At 38.3% G+C, this 13,279-nt stretch overlaps 1 protein-coding gene across 2 annotated transcripts in view; it reads left to right on the forward strand.

Moving 5' to 3' along the window:
* Window positions 1–13,279, forward strand: part of Stam (signal transducing adaptor molecule) — a 35,974-nt gene that overhangs the window by 16,472 nt on the left and 6,223 nt on the right. The window contains exons 10-11 of one of the 2 annotated variants that reach the window (XM_067131044.1): window positions 4,173–4,438; window positions 8,984–10,188. In XM_067131044.1, the coding sequence (XP_066987145.1) occupies window positions 4,173–4,438; window positions 8,984–8,993 (276 nt within the window). In that variant the 3' untranslated portion in view covers window positions 8,994–10,188. Of the gene's footprint in view, window positions 1–4,172; window positions 4,439–8,983; window positions 10,189–13,279 lie in introns of those variants that run through there. The other variant, XM_067131043.1, reaches the window with a different exon arrangement.

The following is a 13,279-nucleotide window of genomic DNA, read 5'->3' on the forward strand; positions in this document are numbered from 1 at the left end:
TTGGACGACTGGTTGATTCGGCGTCGTCGGCCGAAGGTATCTGGAGGACCTTCAGTTGACTCTGCAACTCGTGAAGTCCCTGGGACTTCTGGTCTGTGGAGAAGTCGCAGCTGATCCCCACTGTCCATTGTGTCTGGGAATTCAGATCTATTCAGCGGCTTTTATAGCGTCTCCGTCGCAAGAACGGCAACTTCTATGTACGAAAAAGTTTCGGCCTTCTTGGAAAAGGAAACATGCTAGGTGAAGGAAGGAATGAGTCTGCTGGGGACCATTTCCTCGCTGGAGAAGTTTGTTTTCTGGGAGTCTGCATCTCAGGCCTCTTCAGTTCTTTTTGTTGGAGAACTGACAAAGCAAGGAAGACTTGAAAGAGGAATTGAGAATTCTTCCTTATATAAAGAGGATCTGTGGTGGTGGCTCGATCCAACGGAATTGCAGAAAGGGATCTCCCTCAAGCTTCTGAACCCCAACCTAGTGTTGTTTTTCCGGCGGTCGTCAACAGGTTGGGGGCAACACTAGAGGAGAGAAAGTGTTAGGAACCTGGAGAGAGGAACAGGTGTCCTGGCACATCGACTTCAAAGATTTGGCGGCTATCTTTTAGCTCGCCAATTCTTCGAGGTCCAAGTTTGCAATCGTGTAGTTCTAGCAAACTCGGACAATACTTGTTCCCTGTTCAGCCTTGCAAGAGAGATTATTCTTTGAGCCTATGCTCATAACATTTCGATTCTCACAAGTTTTGTGGCAGAGGTCGAAAATGTTCGAGCAGACCTGCTCTGTTAGGCGCCATCAACTCCTGCCGAAGGAATGGACCCTTCATCAGGAGGTTTGCCAAGATTTTTGGAAATTTTGGGGTCGCCATCTTGTGGATATTTTCACGACCTCAAGAACAGCGAGGCTCCTCTGTAAAGCTCATCTGTACTCGACCCTGGGGCAGTTGCGATAGTTGCTCTTCCTGGGATTGGACGGGAATAGATGTTTACGCCTTTTCCCCGTTCTAAATTCTGGGAGAAGTCATACGCAAGTTCGCGGCCTCACAAGGGACGAGGATGACTCTCATCCCCATGTTTTGGCCTTGAACCACTGGTTCTCGGAGTTTCTCCTCTGGTTGGTAGACGTTCGAGGACCCTTCCTATGAGCAGACCTGCTCATACAAACCCACTTCACGAGATATATTTGAATCTCCCGCTCTGAACCTGACTGCTTTCAGACTATCGAAACTTGGTCAGAGCGAAGGGGTTTTTTCTGGCCAGGTGGCACGGGCCATCGCTAGAGCCAGAAGTTCTTCATCTAAAGGATATATCTAGCGAAGTGAGCAACCTTCAAAGGTTGGTGTAGAAAGAAGGGCTTTTCCTCTTCCTCTATCACTGTGAGCCAGGTTGCGGATTTTCTCCTTTACTTAAGAGAAAACTCGATATAGCAGTTCCGACTATCAAGTGTTATCGGAGCATGCTTTGATTGTATACAGACACAGAGGATTAGCTTTGTCTGACAATAAGGACCTCCACGATCTTCTGAGCTCTTTCTAGACGTCCAAGGTTCCTCAGCTGATTTCCCCTGCTTGGAACTTGGACGTAATGCTCAAGTTTTTGATGTTTAGTCCTTTTGAGCCTCTCCACTCTGCATCTCTTAAGGATGTTACTCGAAACGGCATTCCTCGCGGCGAAGAGAGTGAGAGAAGTTCGAGGCCGCCATGTGGGCTTCAAGGAACACAATGCTGTCTATTCTTTAAGCCCTAAGTTCTTGGCTAAGAATGATAGGTCTTCTAACCCTTGGCCTAGACTCTTTGAAATTAAAGGTTTAGCAGACCTTATTGGACAGGAACCTGAGGGAGTTCTATGTCCAGTTAGAGCTCTCAAGTACTACCTTAAAAGAACACAGGACACTCGTGGTCCATTGGATGTTTTATGGTGTTCTGTGAGGCAACCAGTTAAACCTATGTCGAAGAATGCACTGGCATTCTTCATTAGGGACGTCATTAAGGGCGCACACTCTAGTTGTGACGACTCCAACTTCAAGTTGTTGAGAGTTAACGCTCACGAGGTGAGGGCAGTTGCTACCTCCATGGCGTTCAAGAAAAATATGGTACTCAGTGACATTTTTAGTGCCACATTTTGGCGAAGTCAATTCGGTGTTTGCCTCAAACTCTTGGCAAGATGTTTAGGTAGCATACGAAATTGCTTTTCGCTGGGACCATACATTGCTGCTTCAGCAACCTTGGGGACAAGGTAACTCTGATCCTATCCCCTTTTTTTAATTGTGTTTTTGTGGTTGTTGGGTCGACTACTGGAGGCAGTCTTCCCAATCCTTTGCAAACTAACGCTTTAGGTGTTGGTTAGGTGGTTAGTAATGCTCTTTTGTCCTCTTTGTATGGGCTATGATCTAGTCACATTGTGGTCACGCCCCGTTGACAGATCATCTAGAAGTCGCCAGCTATATAGGTCACTACCTCGCTGGGGTCTCTAGTAAAGCAGAAGCAGACTAGAGTGACAGTAACCACTCAGTCAGCTACGCTATCAGATAAGGAACCAAAATAATTTTACCAATAATTGGTTTTTTCCTATTTCTTGGCTGTCTCTACCCCCTCCAAAGGTGGTATTCAGCTATATATATATCTGGCAGGTAAGTCTCATGAACAAAATGATATTTTAATGATAAAATAAAGTTTGTTCATACTTACCTGGCAGATATATATATTTATATTGCCCTCCCTCCTCCCCTCAGGAGACAGTGGCGTTAGAAAATCTGAATAGAAAATGGGAATGGTTCTGATACCCGCCTCCCAGCGGCGGGAATGGGTACTAACCACCTGACCGGCCACTGCGTGTGCCGCTGAAATTTGAAATTCTGTCGGACCTTCGGAGAATACAGCTATATATATATCTGCCAGGTAAGTATGAACAAACTTTATTTTATCATTAAAATATCATTTTTATGTAGAAAAAACAGAATCATTCATGTTTTATACTTCTTTAGTCGTAAATATAATTTTTATATAAACACTGTTTTAAGTGCAGGTACCTGCACTTGAAATAGCACATAGGTGGACCAGTAGAAACAGCAGTTAAGTGTTATGGGAGAAGGCTTAGTGAATCATCATCTTCCTAATCCCTGAACTTCTTTTCCTTTCAGAAGGCATATGAATCATCATCATCCTAATTCCTGTAACTCTTATCCATTCATATAATGCATCCTGGAAGTACTACATCTCACATATATGGAAGTGTCCTTGTTATTCATGATTGAACAACACCTATTCAAGCTCTTTACTTTGCATTCTAAAAGGAGCTTGACCTTTCTAATAATGACTCTGGAGTTGTCAGAGCCTTGGTTCCTGACCTCTCAGTCGTGTGTTCACTTAGATCGAGTATTCAAATCTTGGTCATCACGTGGGATACTATGCAGTTCAATCTCCCCTCCTAAATTGTAATTCAGGCTTGAGTGAGTGATGGCTTTCTTTATGAAATAGAATTACTTTTTCATACAAAACCATCACCTGAGTTCCTACCTCCCAACTCCAAGGATCTTCCAACCTCATATCCAGAGTACACAAAAAAATGGAAAAGGTGATTGATTGGCACTTCAGAACCAGGTGATGCATATGCCTTGCTTCTATTTTTTGTCTTCTGTCTCGTAGACAACAAAGTTCAGTATCTTTGGACATTTAGACCTAGAGTGCAGGCATATGTGAGCAATGGGCAGTGTGGAATAACTAATTTTGTTTTATGACATTCGGTTTTTATATAATTTTATGTTAGTCCCAGTATTCTACATATTACACATACAGGCAGTCCTCAGTTAATGGCGGGGGTTCTGTTCCTGGTTGAGCACCGCTAACCGAAAATCGCCAATAATTATGGTAATAAATGGCGTTTATGAAGTTGTAAGCACCAATAAACTGCTTATCAACCGCTTATCGGTGCCAATAAATTGCTTACCAATGCCGATAAATCATTTACCGATGCTGATAAACCACTTACCGACGCCAAAAATCACTGACTGTTGCCGAAAATCTTGTTAATGACGTGGTTAGCTAAGCGCTGTAAAACTGGAACGCCATTAACCGACACCACCAGTAAGCGAGGACTGCCTGTATACTGAAACTTACTATGTACTTGTCATGATGGTTGTACTGCATAAGGTATTAAAGATTCAGAAAGTTTATATTTTGCTTTCAGATGTATGCTAGTGGAGGTGGTCAGTTCATGCCACCTATGGGACCTCCCCCTGGTGTGAATATGGGCCCCTACCCTAATATGCCTCCGTCCTCAATGCCTGGAGGAGCGCCTGTGCCTCCGCAGCCTCAGATGCCACCAATGGCGGTCCCTAGTCAGTCGCTTCCAGGGCAACCACTGCCTGGTCCGCCAGTACACCCACCACAGCCACCTCTTGGTCAACCAGGTCCTCCCCCACCAGAATTTCAACAGGGACCTCCTCCAAATAGGTATGTTAATATAATAATGCAGGTTCTTATATGAAATCATAGTTTTAAAAGTTGTGTAATTTTTTTTATATTTTGTGTTTATTGTAGTGTACGTGAGTTTTGTTTTAGTTTCTGTGTCTTTAATCCCCTACGGTTTCTTTTTACTCCAAAAAACAGGTTTTGACATAAGAAAAACCTATTTTTGGTAGTCGTTGTTGAGTCCTCAAGGAGTTACCTTCCATGGGTCTGTCAGAGCTCCATGGTGACCAAACTAATAACAAAATTCTCTTTTAGTCGGTCTCTTGGCCAGGTATTGTGTCATAATGTTAAACACTATAACACGTGATGGAGTATGTAATGAACTCAAGATAAGAGGGCTCTTTTCCTTAACTTTAAGGGAAGCTGTACCCAGGTTATTTCCTTCATCAAACCTGCTAGAAGAGGAAGTGATTATTGCGCGTGCGCAGCCCACCATATTGTTGACAGACAGAGTGGCAAGAGACTAAGGAAGCCATTACTTTCTGTTGGTCAATGCAGAATGATCCCTTGCCCAAATTCCATGCCTTTTCGTCAGGGAAGCGGTTGGGTTTTGACATTTCTGAAAAAGGCCAATGACGTACTTACTTTTCTAATATCATGTGACCTAGGAAAGGAGTGTGGGTTTGCCTTTTTAATGAGGGACACTAAAATTATTCTCAGCCCTTGTAGAGAGAGTGGTTTGTTTGTGCTAGGGTGTAGGAAAATTGGACCTTCGGGATGTTTGCCGTGACTTCTAGGTAAACCTTAAGTGCTCAAACCAGGCATAATGTTTTGTCTGCTAAATTGAGTTTTATCAAAATAGATTTCCTTCTTAAATGATTCTCATTCTTGGCCAGGAATGGTGGGCCAGGGGACCCGGACAGTAATAATTGATGGTCCACTGTTTGCGTGATATATCACCCCTACCTAAGAGAGCCCAGTTCACTAATACGAGCTCCTGATGCTAACACAATCAACAAGTTATGTCATGTTAGTATTTTTGTGATTACATACAAATACATTTATGATCAAAAAATTATTTATTACAGTAAGTTGTTATTGATGAAATATTATTAATAGAGAGAGAGAGAGAGAGAGAGAGAGAGAGAGAGAGAGAGAGAGAGAGAGAGAGAGAGAGAGAGAGAGAGAGAGAGAGAGAGAGAGAGAGAGAGAGATGCAACCTTCCTCACTTCAGAGCTTTGGAAAAGATTGGGAATATGTATTTGTTTAAAATTTCACATAATTTACTCTAGAAATGCATTATTGTTATTTAATCTTATTAATATTTGAAAATTAAAACTTATTATTAGTTAAATAATTTATTTATCATACAAACATGGCTAGTCCTCACCATCTCCCATAAATTTTTAAAAAATTTCTTGTGCTGTCATTCTCTCTCTCTCTCTCTCTCTCTCTCTCTCTCTCTCTCTCTCTCTCTCTCTCTCTCTCTCAGTATACATATATTTTAATGAAAAATACAGTAATTAGTGAGTACACAGTGTTGCTTTACAAAAAAAAGTGATTTAGTGATAATTTTAGAGATACGGTCCAAAGAAAAATCCACGAATTAGTGAAATTTCCCTACGGACAAGTGAATGATGTGTTCCACAAAAATCCGCAACAAAATGAAATGCGGAAGTGTGAAACACATAAAAACGGGGCCCACTGTACAGTTTGCGTCTTTCAGATGTATAGAAGCTGTCCAGGTCCCTTGTGGAATGATTGAACGACTTGGGCAATGGTAGTCATCCGAAACTTTTGGCAAACAGTGAACTTGGTCAATGTTGATAGATCGAGGATCACTCTTTGTTCGGAGGAATCCTTTTTTGTGCTTGGTGGCGAATATATGCATGTTTCTCTATGGCTCCCTTGAACAGGGCCTTCTGCATGTAATCTTCCAGTGGAGAGTCTCTTTTTGGAGGAACCCTTTTAAAGGAGGGGGTGATGAGACCATTTCCTCCCCATCCCATTGAAATTAATGCTGTGTCTCCAAGGGGAAGATTTCCATTGCCTGTGGTGTCGTCAAAGCCAACCCCCGATCATACAATTCTTTTGGGATCCACCTCTTCCACTGCCTTTTCCCTTGATAGGCATTCCATGTGTTGCTTTTCCTTTTCCCCTGCAGGAGTGTCTTTGGACCCTGTGAAAAGGATGGCCTTAATGCTGTTGTTGTCCTTTTGCAGAGAGTTGTCCCTTCTGACCACCTAACTGTTTTTGAGGGAAACTTTTGGGGCGTGACTGAAGGCTTATATGATTTTTGGTCATAGCCAGCCTATTTTGGGTTCTTACTTACTCTAATCTAGGCCACTGCCTAATCCAGGTTATTTAATCCACACCTAAAGGTATGGGTTACATAAAACAAATTTACCTTAATGTGTAGCCCTAAAGGTAAACTACCATTTCATCTAGCCAGGATTACTGTTTCATCTAGTCCTAGGCTACCTGGTCTGAGGTAACGCTTAGTCCAATAATGGAAGTTTCGTAAAGGGTTATTACTTAACCTAATATAAGGCACTGCCTAATCCGGATTATTTAGATTTCGGTAAAGTGTACAGTAGGCTATATAAAAAATAAAAAATTTTACTAATATGCAGCCCTGTAGCTAGGCTACTGTTTATCTTGCCCAGGTTATTGCCGCTATCTAATCCTATGGTCCTTGATCTAAGCTACTGCATTAGGCCCATAATAGGATATTTCTTAAAGGGTTTTTACCTTAATTTAGGTTAATACTTAATCCAGGTTATTTAGTTTACACCCAAGGATATGTAATCCTAGGTTATACGACACGGACAACATCCACTATTTATCTAGCCTAAGCTTAGTCTGATCTAGGCTACTGCCTAGATTATTGTGAACATCGTATACAGTAACCTAAAAATATTTTCTATATTAATGATAAATTGTGGAACTTTTCTTCTAGCTGAAATGTCTAATTGAAATGACTAATTTTTTTTTTTTTTTATAATTTGTACTTTTCACAACTAAAAATTTGCAATTACAATTTGTGTTAACAAGAGAAGCCAGTTTTTCGTCTTTCACACACAAATTATCAACGAATTACAAAAGTTTAAGACTAAAACTTTAACTGGGACTTTAAACTAACCACTGAACTTGCTTCTTTTGGTGTTTACGTAATTATTGAATTGTGGAGCACTGACGAGAGTTGAACCTGTTGTCAGACGACCAATGAAAGGTAATGGCTTCCTGGGTCTCTTGCCAGTCTGTTTGTTGACAATATGGCAGACTGTGCATGCGCAATAATCACTTCCTCTTCTAGCAGGTTTGTTGAAGGAAATAACCTGGGTGCAGCTTCACTGTAAGATAAGGGAAAGAGCCCTCTTATCTTTAAGACCATTACATATTCCATCACGTGTTATAGTGTTTATCATTATGACACAATACCTGGCCAAGAGGCCGACTAAAATGGAATTCTTAGATATTGAAGGTAACTCCTTGAGGACGAAACAAGCGACTGCACTATAAAAAATTATATATATCACCTTAAGTTTTAAATTTGTCGGATTGGTGTATTTTTTTAATGCATAGAGTTTACAACAATTATCAGTAAAAAGTTTATCATTGACATGAAATACATATTGCTCATTGTTATATTAAATATTGCTCCAAGGGCTAGCTACTTTCAGTTCTAGTGTGGTTATTATTATAGTGTAGATTAGTTAAAGAGACTACAGAGTCACATTGCATGACTCACTTCAGACTATCTGGAAGGATCTGTTCTTATGAGACTGGACAATTGAAGCAAAGTAAAGATAAAATGTTTAACAACTGAGTATGAAAAACCCAAAGGGGATGGATGGAGGGCAAAAGTCAGAAGCAGTACTGTCGGAATGAAAGAATGCTATAAAGAAAATTTGGTACTAAATACCTTGCATGGCACACTGTAAGTGCCAGTCCCATACAAGAGGTTCATTGTAATTGATTGACTCTGTTGTACTAGAAAATTGTCACCTCACAAAATTGGGCATAAAAGGCTCAAGCAGTAATATACTTTAATTTCATGTTGCTATGAGAGAGAGAGAGAGAGAGAGAGAGAGAGAGAGAGAGAGAGAGAGAGAGAGAGAGAGAGAGTCTCAAGAAAATAAATCATAAGTTGAATTATTAATATGTTTGAAATTTGAAAGATAGATGACTCAATACCAGTTTGGCAGCCTTTTAATTATACTAGCGTTGTCTTGATGTCTTTTGGGGTATAGGCTATTTATCATTGTGACTTAAGTAATTTTATAATAAACTTGGAGATCTTTATAATTTCTATAGGATCAAAATTGAGTACAGTATTTTCATTTTCATTCTTTTGAGTACTGTATTACAGTATATAATATTTTTAGGTGCTTTACCTTAACCAGACGACTGGGTCAAGATTCAAAACTGGTGCTGGAGGAAGAAAATACACTTTTTGTGTAGTTTTTCTTATATAAACTGAGTTCTATATTCTTTTCTGTTTTCCAGTTTTAAGAAAAAGGCATCATAGTGAATGTCTATAAAAAAAAGGATTTATAGCAATGGATTTGTGGTTATCTTTTTCAGTCAGTGCTGAATTCACTTATCCTCCTCCTTCAGCAAAACCATCTACAATTAGTAAGTAGATTAAATTGCCAGAGAAATGTAGAATCGAAGAATTTTGTAGGGCTTCTACTGCAATAACCAATTATAGAACATTCAGACCTTTCGATATGAAATTGATTATTGCAGGATAAAAAAGTGTAATGCACAAGTACTTGGTGACTGTATAATTGTATGTTGACACAGACTCGTTAATGAACATTTTCTAGCACCAGTTGCACCAATAATCTCTTGAAGCAGTACATAACTAGTTTAGAGAAAATTAAACCACTTAAATTACTCTTTTTATATACAGTGTTCCAAATTTTATATCATAAAGTCAAAACATCTTGGAAGATAATGTAGGTCTTATTATGGATGTACAACTTAATCACTCAAGCAGATTTACTTAATAGCCACAAAACAGCACAGTTAAAGTTATGTACTAGCTAGAATTGGTTGTCAAAGTATGATCACAATGGAGGCACAAGATAGGTGGTAATTACAGGTTGTGTTTGAAACAAACTGTAGTTAGAGAGGACACAGGGAAATCTGTAACATTAAAAGAGGGCACAGGGAAATCTATAATATTAAAAGGTGACACAGGGAAATCTATAACATTAAGTAGAACGTCATTTCTCCTTCAGTCATGAACATTGCTTGGCTCAGTTGGGTATTGATAAATAGCACCCATTCTTGGCCATGAAATCCATGGTGTCTTTTTTTTTTTTTTTTTACCCAAGGCTGCCTAATAGGAAACATTACTTTTATCTAAATTAATCTTGTAGTGAGGGCCTATCTTTACTAGATTTTACCAACATTTTATTTTATTTTATTTTTATTTTTTTTTTTACCTGAGACTACCTAATAGGAAACATTGTACTTTTATCTAAATTAATCTTATAATGAGGGCCCATCTTTACTAGATTTTACCTAACATTTTATAAATAGCCAAAATACTCTCTGGAATTAATGTAGAATTAATTTAATGATAGTAATATAAAGGATTAGTAGAAAAAAATATAATAAAATGGCATTTGATAAAGGGCATTTTTTTGCTTTATGAATAAAAAGATGTATTGGCTTATTGATGAATAGGGTAAGATATTATAGTTGACTTCTTGGACCTGACTGAACTCAGCATTATGTCATTTTGTATTTATTTTTACTATAATAAAAAACTCACTCCCTCACTGGCTGTGACTTGATCTTATTGTGAGCCCTAAGGTCTGATGCGGTTTTTACTAACATTACAGTAATTTTTCAACCACAGTAGAGTAATCATTTATTTCATGTATTGAACAGAACTGATAACTACCTCTCGTGATTTCAGTTAAAAACCACGGAAAATGGATTTTTGGCATCTTTATTGCCATGACATTTCTTTTAAAAGCTGCACGTAAATCTTATTTTTGAAATTGAAAGTAAGGCAGACGTTTATGATTACAGAGTACATGTATGCTGTTTTTTATACGAAAACCATTGAGCATGGTATCCCCTAATTTTCTTATCTCAGATTTGTAAGTTGATTTTGAGAACACAAGTCTAGATCAGTGTCAGCTGCAGGAGCATTGTCATACCCATGGGTATAGTGCAAAACCTTATTGCTGAAGGGTCAGACCTTACACAGCCAAAGAATTGTTAACAGCGAGTAAGCTTAGCCTGTAAAATATGAGTGGGCTTTTGTAAAGCCTAAAGCCCCATTATGTCACTGAAGTTATATATTGTCAAGAAGGTGGATAAATTAGGAAGACTTGCTCTTTTGGTCTAGGAGAGCCATAATGTTTCCAGATATATACAGTCTATGCTATTATGTAAGTAGTAAAAATTACTTCATCTGTGTTGTAAAGTCATTTACTATCATGTTATGTAAATTGAAGTTGGATGTTGCAAGGGCTTTACATCAGTGAACTGCAACTGAGCAAAAATTATTGTTACTGTGTCTATGTGACGAGTACCTCATGAAGAAAAAGCACTAGTGCTGAAAAGTACCAGTAATTCTGTTAGGACTGTAATCCTTAGAAAATTGTTATAAGTTCTTGTTAAGTGAAAAAAAGTGAGGTACCAATGCAGTAAAATGCAAAGAGGACTTCTAAGACTGTACTGTATTTTGAAAACTGTTGGCATAGTACTGATAATTTATACTGTATTATAATGTGTATTGATTGGCTTGGGTGTTTGTTTGGGCCTTCTTTTTACTCTTGGGTCCAAAACAATAATAAAAGTTATGAAGTTATGAAGTAAATGGAACAGACGAAAATTTTATATGACAGAAAGTAAAGCACCAGAATGCTGAAAGGTTAATACAAAGAATTGCCTACATTGTGCCATTGGGAAAATAGAGTGCCAGACTTTGGATGCTGTATAAAAACCACTTGAAATGACAAACACAGGAAGTTAGTGATTTGCAAATATGATTTTTGTAGTTTAGGTTTGCTATTGTAGCCCCAACAACTGCAATTTAGTTTCCTTAGAACATTTCACATGATCATCATGCATTATGTTAATTTATTATTAGCATAACTGTACAACGCACACACACACACACACACACACACACACACACACACACACACACACACACACACACACACACACACACACACACACACACACACACTCTCTCTCTCTCTCTCTCTCTCTCTCTCTCTCTCTCTCTCTCTCTCTCTCTCTCTCTCTCTCTCTCTCTCTCTCATGTTTACCATTATATATGTAATTGTGAGCATTCATAATCCAGTTGACATTCAAACTTGTAAATGATAATAAAATAATTGTTTTCTGTTTTTACTCAGGGGAAGTGATGATGATGCTGTTTTGAAAGAGTTGATTACTGTATTATAAGTAAGTTTGTTAATATTTTACAATTCTGGATGTATGGAACAGGAAATTCCCTGTTAACTGCAACAGCTATTCATTCAACTCAGAATGGAAGTGATGCATCTGAAAATTTCATTAAAAAAGTTGTAGATGTCATACAATTTATAGAGTAGTAGTGGTATTATAAAAACTAAAAATTGAGGTTTTGTAGGATATTTTGAACCTATACTTAAGATGAAAAGTGTCTGCATTTTCTTTTAAAGTTTATATGAGGATATAGAACAAAGGCCATATGGATTTCCACAAAGTAAAAGTGCATTATTGTGTTTTATATCCAATTCCTATTGGTATTTCATAACCCAAAACAAAGTATTGAGAATTACTAGAATGTTTTATCTGTTGGATTTTTTTTTTATTTAGGGAGACCTATGCTGCTGATGTGAAAAGTGAGTACAGTAGTGAAAAAATTGGTGTGGCATGGATCGTGGGTACACACATCACATATGTTAATTAGTATTATGCAGAAATTGCAGCCTTTGCACCTTCTTATAGTCTTTGCATAATATTATTTTGGCAGCATTAGAAAAGCATAATGTCAGCCACTGCATTCCTGATTTCACCTTGATGTGGGATTAACATGATATTTATTTTAGTTTCCTTTTGTCAGGGTGTTATATTGCTGGAAATCTTGTTTATGATTTTGTATAATGAATATGTTTACTGTAAATAGTATAGCCAGAAAAATTTGAAATTCAGAATATGGAAGAAGAAAGGGCTTGGAATATTCTGAGACTGGTGTGTAAATATTCTTATACTGCTACTGTGGCAAGTCCACTTTTCTCATGAGCCTTTGGTGCTGCGACTACATCATTGCTGCAGTTCGCCATCAGTAATGGATCTTATAGTCTTGCATTTTGCAACAGACTGTGAAATCCTCATGCTTGTCATGTTTCATTGTATACTCACAGGAGTAGGTTTTTTCTTTAGTTATACTACCTACAATAAGATGACCTAAATGACCAGGATTAGAATTTATTTTTATTTCAGTTATTGTACCGCCTACAAGAGGACAGCCTAATCAATATGGATTGGAATTTATTTTTATTTTAGCTGTTCTACAGATACTACTGGCAACAAAGAAAACCTGATTATCAAGGATTGAAATTAAGGTTAAGAATTCCAAGGAGATAACCCTGACATGTGCTCAAGCTGAGAGGATGCTGACCCATCAAAAAAAAAGTCCACTGAAGAAAAGGATCACCTAAGCATGAAGATGTGGATGAAGATTTTTGTAAGTGGCGCAAGCAGCAGTGGTCTCGTTGCATGAACATACACTGTATAAATATGCAAGATGGTGTTCAGTGAAAATATGCAAGATGGTGTTCAGTGATTTGCACAACATCTGAATATCAGCAAATTTCATTCATGTGCAGGATGGCTTCTAAACCTTAGGACCTGTCCTTG

Source organism: Macrobrachium rosenbergii, chromosome 29 (genome assembly GCF_040412425.1).
Source record: "Macrobrachium rosenbergii isolate ZJJX-2024 chromosome 29, ASM4041242v1, whole genome shotgun sequence".
In the NCBI taxonomy this organism is placed as follows: domain Eukaryota; kingdom Metazoa; phylum Arthropoda; class Malacostraca; order Decapoda; family Palaemonidae; genus Macrobrachium; species Macrobrachium rosenbergii.